Source organism: Fukomys damarensis, unplaced genomic scaffold (genome assembly GCF_012274545.1).
Source record: "Fukomys damarensis isolate Sample0158 unplaced genomic scaffold, DMR_v1.0_HiC HiC_scaffold_38, whole genome shotgun sequence".
In the NCBI taxonomy this organism is placed as follows: Eukaryota; Metazoa; Chordata; class Mammalia; order Rodentia; family Bathyergidae; genus Fukomys; species Fukomys damarensis.
In genome coordinates, this window is record NW_022900950.1 from 79,167,178 (window position 1) to 79,188,035 (window position 20,858).

The following is a 20,858-nucleotide window of genomic DNA, read 5'->3' on the forward strand; positions in this document are numbered from 1 at the left end:
ACAAATAAATTCTTGTTTTTTTTTTTTTTTTTTTTTTGGTATGAGGGATCGAACTCGGGATCTTGTGCTTGCGAGGCAGGCAGCAGCACCACTGAGCTAAATCCCCAGCCCGCCTATGATGATTTTTATTGAAATATGTCTCCATTTAATGGAGTAAAAAAACTTAATTTTACCACGGCCTCAGGGTTCATGACTTAAGAATTAATTTCAAATCATTTAGCAATTTCAAAGCTTGAAAATGTCAGAAGGAATTGAGACCAAGTTTGGCTAGGAATATTTAGCTGCTATAATTGGGGATTATAGCTACCCAGCATAAAGCATTTCGAAGGTTAAAATGTGATGCTAAAATGGAAGATCCTTAACCTTTTCAGTATGTCCACAAAAGTGTAAATTATACCGTCTGAATCCAGTGAAATTCTTTTGAGGGGAGAAGGACTACTGGAGAGGGAACCCAGGGGCTTTATGCTATACCACACCCCTTTTTCATTTTTTAAACAAGGTCTCCTTGAGTTGCTAAATTGCCCTGGCAGAGTTTGAACTTAAAATTTTTCTGCTCCCACCTCCTGGAGTACTAAATTATGCCCAGCCTGTGTGAAATTATTTATTCATTTTTTCTACTTTTGTTTTTACAGTTCATTTTTAAAAGATAGTTTATTTTCAAATAGATGCTTCGTAAAGAGACAATGTAAAAGTTAGGAACAGCCTCATAGTTATACCAGAAATTAAACAGATTTTCAGATTCCTATATGACAACTTAAATTGTAATGAGGAAGGCACCTATCAAATTAACAAACATGTATTTGAAACTTGATTTGTAACAGAAGGCCCTTCATTATTTATAAGACAAAGATGCACTATTAACTTTACAGCTGAGGGGTAGGGAGAATTAAGTAACTTGCTGAAGATTTCATTGCTCTTCATATATAAAAACACTGAGTAGACTACTTTTGTCTCTGTGTCTGGTTTCTTTCATATAGCAATCTGAAAATATATATAAATATACATGTATATAATATATATAACTTTTTGTACTGGGAATTGAACCCAGGGTATTCATACTGAGCTATACTTCCAGCCTTTTTTTTTTTTTTTTTAACTTTTTTTTTGTTTTTTTCTGGTACCAGGGATGGAACTCCGGACCTTGTGCTTATGAGGCAGGCGGTGAACCACTGAGCTAAATCCCCGGTCCAGACCCTTTCATTTTTTGATACAGGGTCTTGTTAAGTTGTCCAGGCTTGACTAAAATTTGCAGTCATCCTGATATTATGGGAGGCATGCACCACCACACCCAACTCCTACAGTAATACATATTGTTTTCAAGGTTCATGTCACAGTGTGTGTCAATTTTTAATTTCCTTTTATGGCTGAGTAATATTCCATTGTGTGCACATATCACTATCCATTAATTTCCATTTGTTTCTACTTTGAGTGTCAAAGAGTAATTTAACTACAAACATTCATTATTAGTTTTGTGTGGACCTGTTTTCATTTACATTCTTTGAAAACTTTAAAGAACTGCCACACTTTCCCCCAAAATGGCTGCACTATCTTTTGTTGTTGTTGTTTTGTTTTTTGTTTTGTTTCTGTGGTACCAGGAATCAAACTCAGGACCTTGGACTTGCTAGGCAGGCACAGTGCCACTGAGCCACATCCCCAGCCCTGGCTACAGTATTTTAACATTCCCAGCAACAGTGAATGGGGTCCCGAGTTTTTTCACATTCTTGCCAACACTTGTTATTTATTATCTGCCTCCGTGATCACAGCCTTCCTAGTGGGTATAAAGTAATATGTCATTGTGGCTGTGATTTGCATATCCCTGTAGCTAATGATATTGTGCATATTTTCATGTGCTTATTTGGAAAAATCTTCCCATCATTTGCCCTCTATATGTTATATGTCATTTTATTTTTGGGTATGATTTCTCTCTAAATATATTCTAGATATAATTCCCGTATCATCTATATATCATTTGCAAATATTTTCTCATATGTGGTATTCTTACACTTTTTTTTTTTTTTGATACCAGGGATAGAATTTGAGACCTTGTGCTTGGGAAGCAGGCAGCGGAACCACTCAGCTAAATCCCCGGCCCCTTTTTTTATTTATTTGAATTTTTTTGCTTCCTTTTTTGCTTTTTCAGACAGTGTCTTGCTGTGTAGTTCAAGCTGACTTGGAATTTGAAATCTGTCTCAGACTTCTAAGTGCTGGAATTACAGGGGTGTGCTACTATACACATCTGGATTTTAATTTTGTTGAAATGCTTACTTTAATTACTTTCATTTCGTTGCTGGGCTGAGGGGGCAGTGCTAGGGATTGGACCAGGCCCTCATACATGCTAGACAGATGCTCCATAACTGAGCTACACTCTCAACCTTTGTTACTTTTGCTTTTGGTTGTTATATCAAAAAGACTATTACTAGTGTGGTAGCACATACCTGTAATCCTAACTACTGGGAAGACTGAGACAGGAGGATTATGAATTCAGGGCGAGCCTGACCAACATAATGTTTTTCCCTGAAAATAAGATCTAACTGGAAAAATAAACCCTAGCATGATTTTTCAGTATGCTCATAATATAAGCTCTACCCTGAAAATAAGCCCCAGTTCAGATTGTCAGCCAGATGGATGCATTTAGTACATCCGTTGAATACATGACCGAAGTTACTGAGTAATAATATAATATTACTATAATTAAATAGAAATAAAATTGACAATACTTAAACTAAGTGATAATATAAATTACAGTGTAATTAAGTATTTGTAAATACCCAAGTTAGTATCTGGTTTTTTTTTCCTGAGGATAGAACTCAGGGCCATGCACTTCTGAGGCAGGTACAATGCCACTGAGCTAAATTACACCAGCCTGATGCCTTTTTTTTTAATTCATTAAGTTTATTGGTACATTTTAGGTAAAAATTATGATCACATTCATAATTGGGACTATGTACTTGGACAGGTCATATCTTGGTTCTTATTTTTTCCCATTCCTCTTCCCTTCTACCCCTCCACCCCTCCCTATTTACAAAAGCTTTGTTTCTGTTTTTTCCTTTTTCCATTTTTTTTCTTTCCCTTCTTTCCTTTGGCCCACTTCCCTTCCCTAGTTTCCCCATACATTTTGGTCCTACAGTTTCAGTTTCTGACACCAGAGAAACTATTTGGTATTTACACGTATGTCCTATTTATTTCAGTTAAAAGTATGGCCTCAAGGTGCATACGTTTAGCTATAAAGTCTGGAGTTTATGACCAAACAGTACTCCATTTTATAAAAACAAAACAAAAGAAAAACACATCTTTATCCATTCACCAGTTGATGGGCATTTGGGCTGTTTCCAAGATTTAGCTATTACAAACGGTGCCACTGTAAACATGGGTGTGCATATATCACTGTGGTATGATGCTTTTAATTCTTTCAGGAATATATCCAGAAGGGGAATAGCTGGGTCAAATGCTAGTTTTTTGAGGTATCTCCACTGGTTTCCATAGTGGTTGCACCAGTCTGCACTCCCACCAACAATAGAGAAGGGTCCCTTTTCTCCCCACAACCCCGCCAGCATTTGTTATTGGTTGATTTCTTGATAGCAGCTATTCTTATTTTTTGCATCTCTTGAATGCCCAGTGATATTGAACATTTTCATATGTTTATTTTCTGTTTCTGCTTCTTAGCCTGAGAAATGTAATGTAGTTATGTTTGAGATAATATAAATTACAATATAACTACTTATAAATACCCAAGTGGGTACCTTTGTTTTTTGTTGTTGTTGTTGTTTGTATGTTTTGAGACAGGGTCTCACTATGTAGTTGAGACTGACCTGGAACTCACAATGTAGCCCAGGCTGGTCTCAAACTTGCAGCAATCTTCCTGCCTCAGCCTCCCGAGTGCTGGGATTACAGGCCTGTGCCACCATGCCCGGCTCTAAGTGAGTACCTTTGGATGAGAGGTTAATGGCTGTTTAAACAGATAAGTTGGAGACTTATTGCTGAATGACCAATCAGTACAAGTAAATCCCTCCAAGCACACTTGATAATGAAGGGATGTGGTTGTGTCTGATATGAATACACATAATTCAGCATATCTGAGTTGTAATAAATTTATTTAATATATTCATGTAAAATAAACATTTTCTGAATCTTGGTGCCTGCAATCTTTCATCTCTTTTGTGGGGACCGTCTGTGTGTGTGTGTGTGTGTGTGTGTGTGTGTGTGTGTGATACCAGGGATCAAACTCAGAACCTTGCACTTGCCAGGCAGGCATGGCACCACTGAGCTACCTTCCGAGCTGGGACCATCATTATTAACTGTCATCATTTTTGTTGCCACTCTTGTCTCATAAGCCTTCAACTAACACTTGATTTAATGGAAACTGTGAAACCAACCTTCAAGAGGCCATGACTTAGGGGAAGATTCATGGATAAAATCACTGATGGCTGTGTTATGTTTCGATGTCCCCCTAAAATCTCATGTGGATGAGGTGGGGCTTTCTTTTTCAGAGGTGGCTGAAGCTGGAATGTGTGATGCTGGGATAAGGGTATGTGATTATCAAACCAGTACACGTGTGTGGTTGGTGTGGCGCCACCCTAATCCCCATAGTCTAGATGGGGTTAAAGGGGAGAAAGATACTTGTTAAGGTCTCTCTTGCTTTTGTTGTCTTCTGCCACCATGAACTGTTGCCCATCTGCCAAGCTGCCTTGCCACAGAGCCAATTTATGGACTAAAACCTGTTCAAGCTGTGAGATAAATAAACCTTTTCTCTTTTAAGTTTGGGTGTTGGGTATTTTGTCTAAGCAAGGAAAGAAAGGTAACTAACAAAGTTGCCAATGCACTGTGAACAGGCTACGTGGACAAGAAGTGCTCATTTAAGGAGAACTCTGTTGCTGGACGTGAGAGATTGGGGCCAGTAGTTCTTCAGGAAATGGAATCCAAAGAAATTCAGGCTAGAACTTGGGGTTTAGAGAGTTATGATGATATTCTGCAAGATCAGATGACTATTTGAATATAGATTTTTGTGCATTAATGTACGAATAAATGTAGATACTATACATGAAAGATTGATGTACAAGAGAAAATAACACATCCCCTGAAAATAAACCCTATTGCATCTTTTGGAGCAAAAATTAATGTAAAACCCAGTCCTTTTTTTTTTTCTTTTGCAGAAATAGCAACATACTGTCTTGGAAAAAAATAAATAGCATTGCTTAGCAGGAGGTCACAAAGACTTCTACCTATGTTTTTCCTAAGATTTCATGGTTTTAGCTCATTTTTCAGTATTTATACCATAATCTCTTAACTTTATTCTGAAATATTTTTTTCTTTTTTAAAGTGTTTTTATTAGTACCTGTTTGCAGTGCATAACGACTGCATTCATTGTGAGGAGTTAGTGCACGTACATAGCGCATCTCAGTTCTTTTTACTTCCCCTTCCTCCTCCTTCCCTTTGGAAATAATTTTAAACTTACAGATAAATTGGAAAGATAGTGAAGAGTTCTAGTCTACCTTTTTTCACATAACCATAGGATGATTATCAAAACTAAGAAAGTAGCATTTGCCAGGCATGGTGGCGCACACCTGTAATCCCAGCACTAGGGAGGCTGAGGCAGGAGGATCCCTGTGAGTTCCAGACCAGCCTGGGCTACATAGTGAGTTCCAGGTCAGTCCCAACTACATAGAGAGACGCTGTCTCAAAAAAATAAAATAAAATAAAAAATAAAGAAACTAGCCTTGATGAACCACTGCTATTTAAACTACAGACTTTATTCCAATTTCTTACGTTTCCAGCATCAGCTCCAGAGCACATCGTACTCTTCTTCAGTGCGGCCTCATCATGTTTTCTCTTCTTGTCTGACATCACCTGGACACCTGTGATTCGCACTTTTCTGGCATTTTGCGGAAGGTCTCTAAATCTGAGCTTGTGATCTGCCATGTTTAGGTGGAGGGAGTAAACCATGGAGGTGATGCATCTTCCCACATTGGATTAAGGGTCTGTGTACCCATTGTCTTGGTGGTGGTGTGTCAACCTGATCACTTGATGAAGTATTATCCACCATATTCTCACCATAAAGCTAACAGGTTTTTTTTGTTTGTTTGTTTGTTTTGTGGTACCAGGGATTGAACTCAGGTCATTGTGCTTGTGAGGCAGGTGGCAGAACCACTGAGCTAAGTAGTTCTTTTGTTTGTTTGTTTTAAATAATAGAAGGGCTGGGGATTTGGCTCAGTGGTTCTGCCACCTGCCTTGCAAGTGCAAGGACCAGAGTTTGATCCCCAATACCAAAAAAAAAAAAAAAAATTTTTTTTAAGTTAGGGGCCAGGGACATAGCTCAGTGTCATAGTGCCTGCCTGGCCAGCATAAGGTCCTGAGTTTGATCCCCAGTACCAAAAAAAATTTTTTAATTAAAAAAATAAAATAGCTAAGATTAATGCCAGCCGTGGTTGCTCACAGTTATAATCCCAGCACTTGGGAGGCTGAAGCAGTAGGATCATCTCAAGTTCAAGGCCTGCCTGGACTACATAGTGAAACCCTGTCTCATAAAAACAAGAACAAAAAAATTAAGATTGAGTAAAGTTTATGAAAAGTGTTACTGAATGTTCATCTAAGAAACAGTATGACCTACTTCCATTTCCTATATATCACTCATTAAGAATAATCAGTATACATGCTTTGTTTGGTTTAAGAAAATTGATTTTTAAAATATGTTCATAATTTTTTGCAGCATATCGTTGCCTTCAAACCTTAAAATTTAATATTCTACCTCTGTGTGCTGCAAGATGGTCTTCAACTTCTATTGTACCTCGGATTACAACCCACTATACTGTTTATCCCCGGGATAAGGACAAGCGATGGGAAGGTAAATAATTTGTGTAAAAGTTGGAGAATTTTCTCAATACTTGTTTTCTTTTGTGGAAGGGGATATTTTGTTTTTTATATTTTAAAAACATCTAATATGACTTTCACAAATATATTACATATTACTAATTAGATAAGCAAATATTTACTAAATTTATAATAATCTCATAACCAAAAGTTGGTTTAAGAAGATTTGCCCTCAAACAGACATAAGAATATATCAAACTAATATAATAAAATACTAGTATAATTATGTAAAACATTAGGAGAATTTCTAGAAATAGCACTCTAAAGCACAGTGGAGAATTTCTTCATCACCATGTGATTCATGTCGTATTAGTTCCTGACTTTTATTTTTTTGTGACACCGTTCCCTCGAAGGAGTGAGCATGGAGAGATTTGCAGAAGAGGCAGATGTGGTGATCGTTGGTGCGGGCCCCGCAGGGCTCTCTGCTGCCATCCGCCTGAAGCAGTTAGCTGCAGAGCACGGAAAGGACATCCGCGTGTGTCTGGTGGAGAAAGCTGCTCAGATAGGAGCTCACACACTCTCAGGAGCTTGCCTTGACCCAGGGGCTTTTAAAGAGCTCTTTCCAGACTGGAAGGAGAAGGGGGTATGAAACATTTCTTCTTATACAAATTCTAACCTTTGCTGTAACTCTCTTCCCAAAGTACTGGAGTAGAAGGAACCCTTCTCATGGAATTCTGACTTTTAGGGGTAATTATATATATTTATTTTTATTTATTTAAAAAGAGCAAAAGGGCTTGGGATTTTGCTCAGTGGTTCTGCCACCCACCCGCCTTGTGAGCGCAAGGACCCAAGTTCAATCCCCTGTACCAGGAAAAAATAAATAAATAACAAAATAAGATACAAAATAGATCCAGTGATGAATGTAACTACTGTATACCTAAAAAGCACCAATAAACGCAATGAGAAAAAAAATACAAGATAGAGGTTATACATCTATAGGATAATGTTTTGCCCCTTATCTACTTATTTGTTTATTTATTTATTTATTTATTGGTATTGGGGATCAAACTTGGGCCCTTGCTCTTGCAAGGCAGGCAGCAGAACCACTAAGCCAAATCTCCGGCCCTCACTTTTCCTTTTTGTCTCCAAAGTAAATTTAAGGTTTTTTAAAAATTTATATTTACCAATATGAGTTAAAACCTTTTATTTGTTTCTGTTCTAGGCTCCACTTAATACTCCAGTAACAGAAGACAGATTCGGAATTTTAACAGAGAAATACAGAATTCCTGTGCCAATTCTTCCAGGTAGAATATGATGACTAGTCATAGAGCTATGGAATGCTGCAGCTTGAGGGAACTTCATTTCAAATGGAGAAATCCCCTTCTTTACAAATGAGAAAGAAGAGCCCACAGATTTGGAGGATTTATCCAGAGTTATACACCTAACTGTGGGAAAGCAGAACTAGAAGTCCGTTCTTAGCAGTAGCCTTATAAGCCAACTGGGAATTTTTAATTTAATAAATTAGTGCACAGCAAAGGAAACAAGCAGCATGAAGAAAAGATAACTACAAAATAGGGAAATTTTGCCAGCTACTGCTCAGAGGAGTAATATCTAAAATGTATAAATAACAAAAAAATTAGACTCCCCAAAATAAAAGACTCATTGAAAAAAGGAGCACTTGTATAGAATAGACAGTTCTTGAAAGAATTGCAAATGGCCAATAAATACATGAAAAAATGTTCGACATCTCTGGCCATCAGAGAAATGCAAATCAAAACAACACTGAGAATCTATCTTATTCCAGAAAGAGTGGCTGTCATCAAGAAATCAAATAACAAAATAAAAAGAAATCAAATAACATAGGCTGCAGGGTAAAAGGATCTGGTCTACACTGTTGGTAGGAATGTAAACTAGTAAAATCAGTCTGGAAATTAAACTCAACTAAAAATAGGGGGCCAGAGATTTAGCTCAGTGGTGCCACACCTGCCTTGCAAGTGCAAGGTCCTGAGTTCAATCCCCAGTACCGGGGGAAAATAAAAACTAAAAATAGAAATTCCATTTGACCCAGTTAGTCCCCTTCTCGATATCTTTTGAAGAGTTAATCCATTATATTAATAGGCATGCCCATATTTATAGCAGCACAACTCATATAATAGCTAAATCTTGGAAGTTGGCTGTGTCCATCAACACAGTTGAATGGATAAAGAAAATGTATTTATACACAATGGAGTACTAAGCCATAAATTTCAGCCATATGTAGGAAAATGGATACACCTTGAAATCATTTTGTTTGTTTTTGTTTTGGTACTCAGGACCTTGCACTTTCCAGGCAGGTGTGGTGCCACTGAGCTAAATCCCGGCCCCACCTTGAAATCATAATGTTAAGAAAAATGAGTCAGAGTCTTTCATCAAATGTTAAATTTGTTGTCATAACAGGGTTTATTCTGGAGTAAAACCAGACAGATACAGTGAATTTAAAAAGGTCATTTTTGCCAGGCAGGGTGGTGCATTGCTGTAACTCCAACACTTGTTAGGCTAAGGCAGGAGGATAGCCACAAGTTTGAGGCTGGCCTGGGTTACATACAGGCCAGCATGAACTGACCATGTCACAAGATAAACGCAAAATGTTCATTCCTAAAAGACATGTCCTCGGGATTCACCAAAGATTTCCTGCTGCAAAGAACTCTCACAATGTAATACTGTGGTAAATTATTTAATCAAATCTCACAGTGTCCTCCATTCATATGAAGAATAAGTCAGTCTCTATCCAGGATGATACTTGTGTCTTGCATACTGCAGAATACTGTAATTACAAGTTAAACTATGTTGGGCTGGAAAAAAAAAACAAAACAAGTTAAAGTGTGTTAACATTGATGATATATGTCAAAGATGGAAGGATATTTGCAAATGGCCAAATACATTTGGCTTGTAAAACAAAAAAAAAAGAAAAAGAGGTCATACACACAAGCTTAACACATGGTTTTTCTCTTGTATGAGAAACCCAGAGTATACATAATGTAAAGCGCAAAATAGGAGATACATAATAGCATGTAAGGATATAGATCTTTTGCAAATGGGAAAAGGCCCAAGAGATGAGGGGAGGGGAGGGAGGGAGAGGGAAGTAAAATGAGTTAACATTATATATACACACCGGCCACCCATAGCGAGCTTAATCATTATGTACGGCAAATTTGTGCTAATAAAATAATAAATTAGAACTCCAAGCCACATTTACAAAATACAAGTTGAAATTATGACCATCAAGATAGCATGTACATTTATATAGAAATACACACTGATTTAGAATTTTAATTGAGATTTTATCAATAAAGTCAGATTTTCAAATGAAGCATGTATTTGTAGGTCTTCCAATGAACAATCATGGCAACTACATTGTACGGCTGGGACATTTAGTGAGCTGGATGGGAGAACAAGCCGAAGCCCTCGGTGTTGAAGTGTACCCTGGTTATGCTGCTGCCGAGGTGTGTATAGTTCACTTAATGTTTTTGGCACATAATCTCTTTCATTTGAAGGTAGAGTAAGAATTTTACAGAAATAAAATATTTCAGAAAAGCCATATGATTTTAGAATCAACATTAAAGGGAACTTTAAAAAGATCTCCATTGTTGGGAGTGCAGACTGGTGCAACCACTATGGAAATCAATATGGAGATACCTCAAAGAGCTTGGACTGGAGGTTCCATTTGACCCAGCCATCCCTCTGCTGGGTATCTTTCCAAGAGAACTAAAAGAATCATATCACAGAGAAGTATGTGCACCCATGTTTATAGCAGCACAGTTTGTAATAGCTAAATCTTGGAAACAGCCCATTTGCCCATCCGTTGGAAACTGGATAAAGAAGTTGTGGTTTTTCTATAAAATGGAATATTACTCAGCCATAAAGAACGAGAAAATAGATTCATTCATAGGAAAATGGATACATATTGAAGATATACTCCTAAGTGAAATAAATAAGTCACACGTGTGTAAATATCGAATAGTTTCTCTGGTGTGAATAATCTGCAACAGTGCATAAGATCCTAATAAGATTACTGACATTTAGAAATGGGAAGAAATGAGCTAAAGGTGTAGGGAAGGTGGGATGGGTAGGGGAAGAGTAAAAAGGGAAAAGAAAAACATGTGAGAGAATGAAAAGATGAAAATAAAGTGTTTGTAGATGGGGAGGGGAGGAGGGGCTGAAGGGAGGGCAGAGGTAAGGGGAAAAAATGAGAATCAAGACTTGTCATGTAAAGGTACAAGATCCCAACAATGAATGTAACTGTACTGTATCCCTAAAATGTACCAATAAACTCAATTAAAGCTGAAAAAAAAAATAAATACATGTTGACTTTTTCAAAAAAAAAAAAAAAAGATCTCATCCAAGGTGTGCTTGAATTTCTTACATTGTACCCCATGGTGATTTTCCAGATTATAAGGCACACAGAATCCTCTTACCTGATGAGCTGTTTGGAGGACTATTGGCAGTCTTTTCCTTATGCTGAGTGGGAGTTACCTACTGTTTTATACTACACAGAACAAATCTATGGCTTCTTCTCAGGACATTTCTCCAGTTAAAATTACCCTGTGCTGTTTCCTTCTCCATTTTCACTCTGGAGTTTTTTCTTTCCCTGGCTAAATATTCTCATTTCTTTCAAATATCGTGTTTTATAATTTGAGCTCCTTCAATATTCTTATTACATTCTTCCACATGCATTCCTTTTTATCTCCTTTATAAAGTAATGACCAAAATGATTAAATTACTTCAAGCCTATCACAAATCCTCTTATGATGAGCTGTTTGGAGGACTATTGGCAGTCTTTTCCTTATGCTGAGTGGGAGTTACCTACTGTTTTATACTACACAGAACAAATCTATGGCTTCTTCTCAGGACATTTCTCCAGTTAAAATTACCCTGTGCTGTTTCCTTCTCCATTTTCACTCTGGAGTTTTTTCTTTCCCTGGCTAAATATTCTCATTTCTTTCAAATATCGTGTTTTATAATTTGAGCTCCTTCAATATTCTTATTACATTCTTCCACATGCATTCCTTTTTATCTCCTTTATAAAGTAATGACCAAAATGATTAAATTACTTCAAGCCTATCACCTTCCTCGTTCTAGAAACTTCTTCCAAAGTTTTTTCAGTTCTCTTAGTAAACATTTGGCAACCGTATCACACTTGTCATTATGTTTCTTTGGGAAAATTATTAAAAATAAAATTACCAGGCTGGGGATTTAGCTCAGTGGTTCTGCTGCCTGCCTTGCAAGCGCAAGGATCCAAGTTCGATCCCCAGTACCAAAAAAAATAAAATAAAATAAAATTACCAACTCAGTAAAATCCTCTCTACAAATTGTAAAGAAGAATAAAACAAGTTTATTATTGAATAAGTATTAAACCAATAAAGAAATTTCACAGGCCAGGAAAGAAATCTGTCTTTTAAATAACCAGGCAGAGTCTATTACATACTGTGAATTAACTTCGCCTAAAGGAAAAACAATAATTGCTTTTTCTTTGGTAAGCAAGAAGTTACAGATTGGAGCCAGGCAGCTAGCCCAGACTCCATACGACGGAAGCCAGGATGGTGGAGGGTTCCCCATGGCTGTTCAAGGCATTCCTGAGACATAGAACTGAGCTTTCTTACAGTGTCCCATGTGTCCCAGAAAGACAGAAAGGATTTGCGGTCAGAACCTGGCTGGCGGACATAATTAGAAGGAGGGAACAGTGATCTTTTGTCTTTGGCATCAGAAAATATTCAAAAATTTAAAGATGTTTCTATCCTGACTGTACGTAAGTGAAAACCCCTAAGTCTTCTGTTTATGTGCTGCTCTGAATATGTTTTCCCAGCATGTGGGATTTTGTATTTCTCCTTGTTAAACTTTCTTGACTGGGGTCAGCGTCAAAGTCACAGGTAGGTAGTTTGTAGAATCCCTGATTTTCACTCGAGTATAGACATCTGCGCTGGAAGTCTCTTGCACTTTCTTCTCTCCCCAGATCATTGGCTGTTTGCTTGTTCTTTGCTCTGGTGCTGAGACGGACATGGTTGAGGTTCTTCCTTTTCACCCATGCTATTAATCTTGTTCCACCTTTTCGTGGCCAGCGCCCCTTGTCATTGACATGCTGCTCGTGTCCGTTACCGTATGTGCTTTCTGTCCAGAGCATTTCTTCCTGTCAGGAATCAGATGGGTTAAAAAGCATTGCTGCTTCTCATCATCAGAATTACTTTTCTCTTTTCTTCCAGAAATAAACTGTATCCACCAGTGCACTATCGGTCTCTGTTGTTTTATATTTTGAGATCTTAATTCGAGACACAAACTTTCTTGACACTTAAATTCCATTTGTGTTCTTCATTTGTTACAGTTTTGTTTTCAAATGTGTTAGACAAGATTTGCTCTTTGAAAAGAGCACTTGTTTCTGTGATACCCTCTCCTACCCCTCCTGCAGTCCTTGTCAGGGTTGTGGCATTGTTTTAATTTCCAGCAGTTTGACTTGTCTCATACTCCACAAGGGACTACCTTGAAAGCATATCTCATTTTACCTTAATTTCAAAGCCTGTACTTCTGTTTCCCAGAGAAGTGTTCCATTTGTAAGAAACCTGTTTCTTTTCAAACAGATTAGTATGAATCTTGAAGTGATAAGTTGTTTTTATCATTTTCAGGTGCTTTTCCATGAAGATGGTAGTGTAAAAGGAATTGCCACCAACGATGTAGGAATACAGAAGGATGGTGCCCCGAAGGTAATTATCTTTTGTTGTGTGTTTAGTAAACTGACAGACAAAAAAAAGAAAGAACCAGTTGAGACTCATGTAGGTCTTGCTCCAAAACTGTGAGTTAATTATGTGGATTTTAGAATAAATAGGGAATTTTTCTGTTGCTAAAAATACAGAAGCAATTTTGAGTTTAGCGTGATTTAGACAACGTGTTTGAGAATAATTGTTCAGCCAGGTGTGGTGGTAGATGCTTGTATTCCCAGCACTCTGGGAGGCTGAAGCAGGAGAATCACAAGTTCAAATTCTGCTGGGACAACTTAGCAAACTTTGTCTAAAAATAAAAAGGGCTGGGCTGTAGCTCAGAGTGAAGGCCCTGGATTCCATCCTTAGTACCACACAATCATATAAACAGTCAAACTTTTATTTCACTCAGTGAGGTAATCAAGAAGCTATTACTAAAACTTGCAGACATGTATTGTTCATCGGTGAACTGCGCTGCCACCTCCACAGTTTTTGTTCCTGTGGACACGAGTCCGATTGTTACTAGTAGGTAAATGCTGGTTGACTGTGACCTGATTGTAACAGATCTTTAGGTTGATATAAAACTGCTTGCCTCTGTCTCATTCAAAATGTAAGCCTGAGGGCCGGGGATTTAGCTCAGCGGTTCGGTGGCCTGCCTTTCAAGTGCAAGGACCTGAGTTTAATCCCCGGTATCCCCCCAAAAAAACCAAAATGTAAGCCTGAATAGTTTTCATAATTTGTATTTTTGGATCTGAAAAAAAAAAGCCATGAGAATATACAGCTCTCACCTCTGGAGTTTCTTGGAAAAGACACAAAAGCTAGTTTGCTTTCCTATAACAAAAATAAAACAAATCATAATGAATTATCTGTTTATTTGCTTATTTGATTTTCCAACTAGATCATAAACTTAATGAGGAGAGTCTTACGGAAGGTCACCCCAGGGCCTGGCACAGTGCCAGGTACAGTCTTAGGCGTCAGGAAGTACCCAGTAGTAGTGTTCCCTCTTCTCTGCAACTCTCAGACAAACTTAAGAATCTAGGCTGCTCCTGTGTGTCTCCCTGCTTCTTACTACTTCCTGCTCAGAAACAGGGCCACGCTGAGGCGTACCTGCTCCAGGGGCCCCCCTGGTAGTCAGCTACTGCAGGTTCAGGGAGAGGTGCACATGTCCTGTGGGAGGCAGTGGAAGCTGTTTCTTACAAGCCCCAGGGATTCTGAGGCCTCGCCTATTGTCACATAATGATAAGGGAATATTGTTTCTCCTACATGATGGTAGTTTCTTTATTATGACAATTATTAGTTATGAAATTCATAAATGTTACAATTTACAAATAGCTTATTTACTATCACAACAAAATTCACACATTCTTCCATCTTGATATTTTTGTGTTGTTTCATTTTGTTCAGATTTTTTGTGTGTTCTGTGGTTTGTGGACCCAGCTACTTAGGAGGCTGAGGCAAGCGAAGCTCTTGTGCCCCTGCAGTGGAGCACATCCGGGACAGCTCCATGAGATACTGCCTCTAAGCAACAGGAATCAGGGACGTCTTACTGTCCCAGCGCCGATTCTGAGCTTTTAAAGAATTCTTTCAGGAGCACGTGTATGTAGTGGAGAAAAGCAAGGCTCCTGGGATGGACCGTGTCATTCCGTGACTGTTTACCTCGCTGTGGTTAGGGTTCTGCCCCCTGGTGCCGCTCCGATCAGCCCCAGAGGACCCCAGCTCTCCACCCGCAGTCAGTCCCATCTTCTCAGGCTTGAACCCGTGGAACCCATCGCGTATCCACATATGCGTAAGTGGGTTATGGATACGTGTTTCACAAGGAAAACAGAAGTTACCAGTAAACACCTGAAAGACACTCAAACTCTAGCAACCAAAGGCATTAAGTTAATAACGAAGCAATTCTTACATGTACACTGAAAATACTTAGCGACAAGGATATTAGATACAAACAATGTAATAAACAGTGAAACAACCTTATTGTTCGACTGTTCAAATTTGGTTGAAAAATTATGGGAATCTGCTTAAGCCTTTAAAGTGAATGCTTTATTTGGTGTATATTGCTTTAGGCAAATCACTTTATTATATGAAAACAATTTTAAAACAGTATATCTGTGTAAAGTTATTGTATGAATGTATACCTGCTTATACGTAGATACATAGAAACATGACTAGAAAAACATCAAGAAAAACATACATTTCATAAGAAATTCTTCTGATTATTCCCAATTCTTTTATTCAGTAACTTTTTTTTTTTCAGTCTGAGGATTAAACCCAGGGCCTTCACACTGAGCTATACCCCTAGCCCTTTTTTGCATTTTTCATTTTAAGACAAGGTCTCAGTAAGTTGCCCAGACTAGGATTGAAACTTGGATCCTCCTGCCTCAGCCTCCCAGAGTGCTACAATATAGTCATGTGCCATCACACTTGCAGTACCCTTATTGAGTACTGCAAAGGAAAGAGAGCAAATTTCTCATTGTCACTCTTTTATAGTAGGAAAAAACATTTCAGTTTTACAATATTGTAGGTTAAACATAGGAAAAAGTGAAGAAAGCATAATGTTAAGTGAAATAAGACACAGAAAGGTAAATGTCACATGGTTTCTCTGAAAAAACCTAAAATACAAGTGAATTAAGTGAAATAGAAGAGAGATGGTGGGAACAGAAAGGCAGGTTTGTGGGTGGTGGGTGAGGAGACGGCCAGGGTAGAGTAGGAAGGGTCCGGAGCCCCGTCTTCACAGACATGACTAGGGTGCATCTCAAGTGCATGCCACAAGACAGCAGAGAGGCGAGTAGCTGGAGAGCGTGTTTGGGGTGGTCCTGTTTGTGTTAAAAGGGTGTAAACAGCCAGCATACAGTTTTGTGTCTGTAGAAATATTTTGCATAATTCACAAGAAAGTGTTTTTGGCTTCCAGTGGTAAGGCTAGAAAATCAAAAACAAACGTTTTCATTGTAGAACAGGTTTGTTTTGTTTTGTTTATCTTGAGCATGCTTTATTTGCTTTTATACACATTACAGAATTTAAATTAGATTCCACTTGAAGCAGTATACTTAGGATCTTCAGCAACTTAAAACTGACCAGAATGCGAGTACGTTTTAAGTTGTCGGATGTTGCCATTTAACGTGGTTTTTGCTTTTTAGATGACATTTGAGAGAGGATTGGAACTCCATGCCAAAGTCACGATCTTTGCAGAGGGTTGCCACGGACACCTGGCCAAGCAGCTCTACAAGACTTTCGACTTGAGGGCCAATTGTGATACCCAGACCTATGGGATTGGACTGAAGGAGGTATCCTCACTTGTTAAGTTTTGTTTGTTTGTTTGTTTGGTTTTGGTTTTGGTTTTTTGTTTTGGTTTTTTGAGACAGGGTCTCACTATGTAGTTGAGACTGACCTGGAACTCACTGTGTAGCCCAGGCTGGTCTCAAACTCACAACGATCCTCCTGCCTCAGCCTCCCGAGTGCTGGGATCACAGGTGTGCGCCACCACACCTGGCTTTGTTAGTTTTTATTTTGAAAGATAGGACTTAAACTAATTTTTATTGTCATGTAGCAAACTCACAACGCCTCCTGCCTCAGCCTCCCGAGTGCTGGGATCACAGGTGTGCGCCACCACACCTGGCTTTGTTAGTTTTTATTTTGAAAGATAGGACTTAAACTAATTTTTATTGTCATGTAGCATATAATTTTAATTTAATTTTACAATTATGTTTTTCACTGACTGATTTGAAGTGGTCATTATAACTAAAAATATTTGATATATTTTTCCAAAAGGCTAGGAAATATTGATCAAATTATTACATTTTTTTCTACATCTTGGAATTGTTTTATCAAATGTTGCTTGCTGTGAGTCTTGACCTTTTTTAGCAGACTAATGCTCTCTGCCTAGTGGTATTGGACCTATTATCTGTATGCTGTCTGTGGATGGTCACACATCCCACATAGAAGTATTTATTTAAAATTGTAATATGGGGGCCGGGGGTTAAGCTCAGTGGTGACACCACTTGCCCCACAAGTGCCAGGTCCTAAGTTCAATCCCCAGTACACCGTCGCCCAAATAAATAAATAAATCAATAAAAATTGTAATGTGGCTGGTCATGGTGGTGCCCCTTGTAATCCCAGTACTCAGGAGGCTGAAGCTGGAGGGTGGCCACAAGTTTGAGGCCAGCCTGGGCTACACAGTGAGTTTAAGGCCAACCTGAACTACATGGCGAGACTCTTATCTCAAAAAAAAAACCCAAAAAACTAAATTAAATTGTAATAAAGATCATTTAGTTTATGGAATACTCAACATGGTATATTGATCTTTAATCTAAAATGTCACTGGGATAAATTTTGTATATTTTCTCAGTTATCTATTCTTTAGTCTATTTTCCTAAATCTTATGCTTATTACAGTGCTAAATTTTCATTATATCCCCTTTCTTAAATGATTGTTAAGGACTAAGGATACGGCTCAGTGGTAAAGCACTTGCCTGGTATGTGTTAGGCCTGGGGTTCAATCCCCATCACCAAAACGTACATCCATATATAAAATATTTCTCCAGGCATGGTGACACACTCTTGTAATCCCAGCACTCTGTGAGGCTGAGGCAGGAGGATTGCAAGTTCAAACCTCAAGTTACATCAAAGTTTTGTCCCGGGATTTGGCTCAGTGGTTCTGCTGCCTGCTGTGAAAGCACAAGGGCCCGAATTTATCCCAGGTACCAAAAAAGAAAAAAGAAATAAACTTTTATTTGATACATGAAGGAATTTTTTTTGTGTGTTGTTCGTATCAGAGTTTTCACTCGTAATTAATGCTGTAGAACTCTTTTGCTTTCTAGTTGTGGATCATTGATGAACAGAAGTGGAAGCCTGGGCGGGTGGACCACACTGTCGGCTGGCCCCTGGATAGACACACATACGGAGGCTCCTTCCTGTACCACCTCAATGAAGGGGAGCCCCTCGTGGCTCTGGGCTTCGTGGTAAGTCACAGCCCCATTCTGAAGCACTGCGGGGGACCCCGGGGCTGTAAAACAAGGACTTTGGAATCTGGAGAGTGTAAAAAGCTTTTCGTGGAAAGCTTACTTCCTAATTATATCAGTATGTAAAGTGCTTATGGCTACTGGAGACTTTGGCCGACGTAAAACACATCGCTATTGTGCCTGTGCTGCTCCTGGTCCTGGGCGTTCCATGCCAGCCCATCACGTCCGTCACCTTGATGAGGAAGCTGGAGTCCAAACAGGTTAAACAGCTGTCCCAGTGCACACTGAGTGAAGGAACTAGGCCCAGGGCAGAGCCCAGTCCCAGTGACGCGAGCACAGGCAGACGTCCTAGGAACAAGCCGCTCTTTCTCGGCTGTGGTAAATTACATGTGGAGCACTGCAGGGAGTGGAAAGATGAGTTTCTGGAGCAACGGGGGCCGTGTTGCGGCCGGCTTTCTGCACAGCGCATGGAGTGGGCACGCTCTCGGTGTTTGCCCCCAGAACGGCGTTCAGTGCGTAACCTTAGGGTGTCTTAGTGGAAAACCAGGAAGAAGCCATGGTAATTCATTTATATACTGTGGAAATGTCTTGTAAAATGTACCCTTCTGTTTCATGTCCTCTTCATGAATATGATTTTACGTTCATTTTATTTTGTCATAAGTGGTACTATAGTATAGATTTTTAGTTTTTTTCTGTAGTTGATTTTAATGAATGAATAATACATCTCCTTTTGTAAAAACATAATCTGAGACACATACAGTTTTTTTTTTCAATTTTTTGAAGTAAAGTCTTGCTGTATAATCCAGGCTGGCTTTGAACTCACTGTGTAGTCCATGTTGGCCTCGAACTCATGGAACCTTCCTGCCTCAGCCCCTCTGCTGGGATTATAGAGCTATACCACCACACCTGACTCCTACACTTGCTTTTCTAATTTGTATTTTGATTTTCATAGCATAATATGTTAATATATTCTCAATTTTTGAGCTAGGCATGGTGGCGCACACCTGTAATCCCAGCACCCGCGAGGCTGAGGCAGGAGGGCTGCTGTACATGTAGCCTGGACTACCTAGTGAGTTAAAGGCCAGCCCGGATTAGCAAGACAGCATCTCAAAAAGACCAAAAGAAAGGGCCAGGGATTTAGCCCGCGCCTGCCTGGAAAGTGCAAGGTCCTGAGTTTGATCCCTGGTACCAAAAAGAAAAAAAAAGACCAAAAAAAAAGTCTCAATTTTTAAACTTCTGTTGATTATAAACATAGTGTCTTTGTTTACCCTTTCTTTTGCATGCAGATTTTATATGGTTATTTATTTAAATTTCCCTTGCTGTGTATATTTCAACAAATACTATTTAAGGTACACATTTCTTAATAAAGTCGCTTAGCTTTAATTTGAAATAAAAATTCCTAATTGTATAAAAATGTCAATTTTAAATGTAAACCTTTTAAGGTTGGTCTGGACTACCAAAATCCCTACCTGAGTCCCTTTAGAGAGTTCCAAAGGTGGAAACACCACCCCAGCATTCAGCCAACCCTGGAAGGTGGAAAAAGGATTGCCTACGGAGCCAGAGCTCTCAATGAAGGTGGCCTTCAGGTAAGTCACTGAGCTTTTTAAAAAAGTCCTTTTTTTAATGATAAATTCAGAATTGAAAATGTAATAAAACCAGTTCAGTAAAGAATAGGAAATTACCCATAGGAAGAAAATTGGTGGAATTAAAGTGCCTAGTAGTTATAAAAGTATATATACAGTAACTGAATTACACCATAAGCTTAGTTTTTCCTAAAAAAAACTTGATCTCAGAGATAAAGTTGTTAAGGCCAAGGATCTGCCTCATAAGCTCAAGGTCCTGTGTTCAATCCCTGGTACCAGAAAAAGTAAAAAAAAAAAAAAAAAAAAAAGAAAAATTTGTGAGCTTTGTTTAATGAGTGAGTTCATATTTCCCCTTGCTCCTTAATGGCTCAGAAACTAAAAGGCAAATTTTATTCCAACTGACGATATTATCCATTCTTTTTTTGTTTTTTTTCAAAAATTTTTTTTCTTTTTATTGAGTTTATTGGTACAATCTAGGTATACAGTACAATTACATTCATCATTGGGATTCTGTACCTTTACATAATAGGTCTTGATTCTCATTTTTTCCCCTTGCCTTAATGGCTCAGAAACTAAAAGGCAAATTTTATTCCAACTGACGATATTATCCATTCTTTTTTTGTTTTTTTTCAAAAATTTTTTTTCTTTTTATTGAGTTTATTGGTACAATCTAGGTATACAGTACACATACATTCATCATTGGGATTCTGTACCTTTACATAATAGGTCTTGATTCTCATTTTTTCCCCTTGTCCCTGCCCTCCCTTTACCCCCTCCTCCCCTCCCCATTTA

The 20,858-nt window shown here is 38.5% G+C and overlaps 1 protein-coding gene across 1 annotated transcript in view; it reads left to right on the top strand.

The window, feature by feature from the left end:
• The window catches only part of Etfdh (electron transfer flavoprotein dehydrogenase), a 34,793-nt gene that overhangs the window by 2,873 nt on the left and 11,062 nt on the right, over positions 1-20,858 (top strand). Inside the window, exons 2-9 of the mRNA XM_010627986.2 lie at positions 6,704-6,838; positions 7,218-7,447; positions 8,027-8,108; positions 10,168-10,286; positions 13,458-13,535; positions 16,664-16,810; positions 18,343-18,483; positions 19,926-20,069. Of these exons, the coding sequence (XP_010626288.1) occupies positions 6,704-6,838; positions 7,218-7,447; positions 8,027-8,108; positions 10,168-10,286; positions 13,458-13,535; positions 16,664-16,810; positions 18,343-18,483; positions 19,926-20,069 (1,076 nt within the window). The remainder of the gene's footprint in view (positions 1-6,703; positions 6,839-7,217; positions 7,448-8,026; positions 8,109-10,167; positions 10,287-13,457; positions 13,536-16,663; positions 16,811-18,342; positions 18,484-19,925; positions 20,070-20,858) is intronic.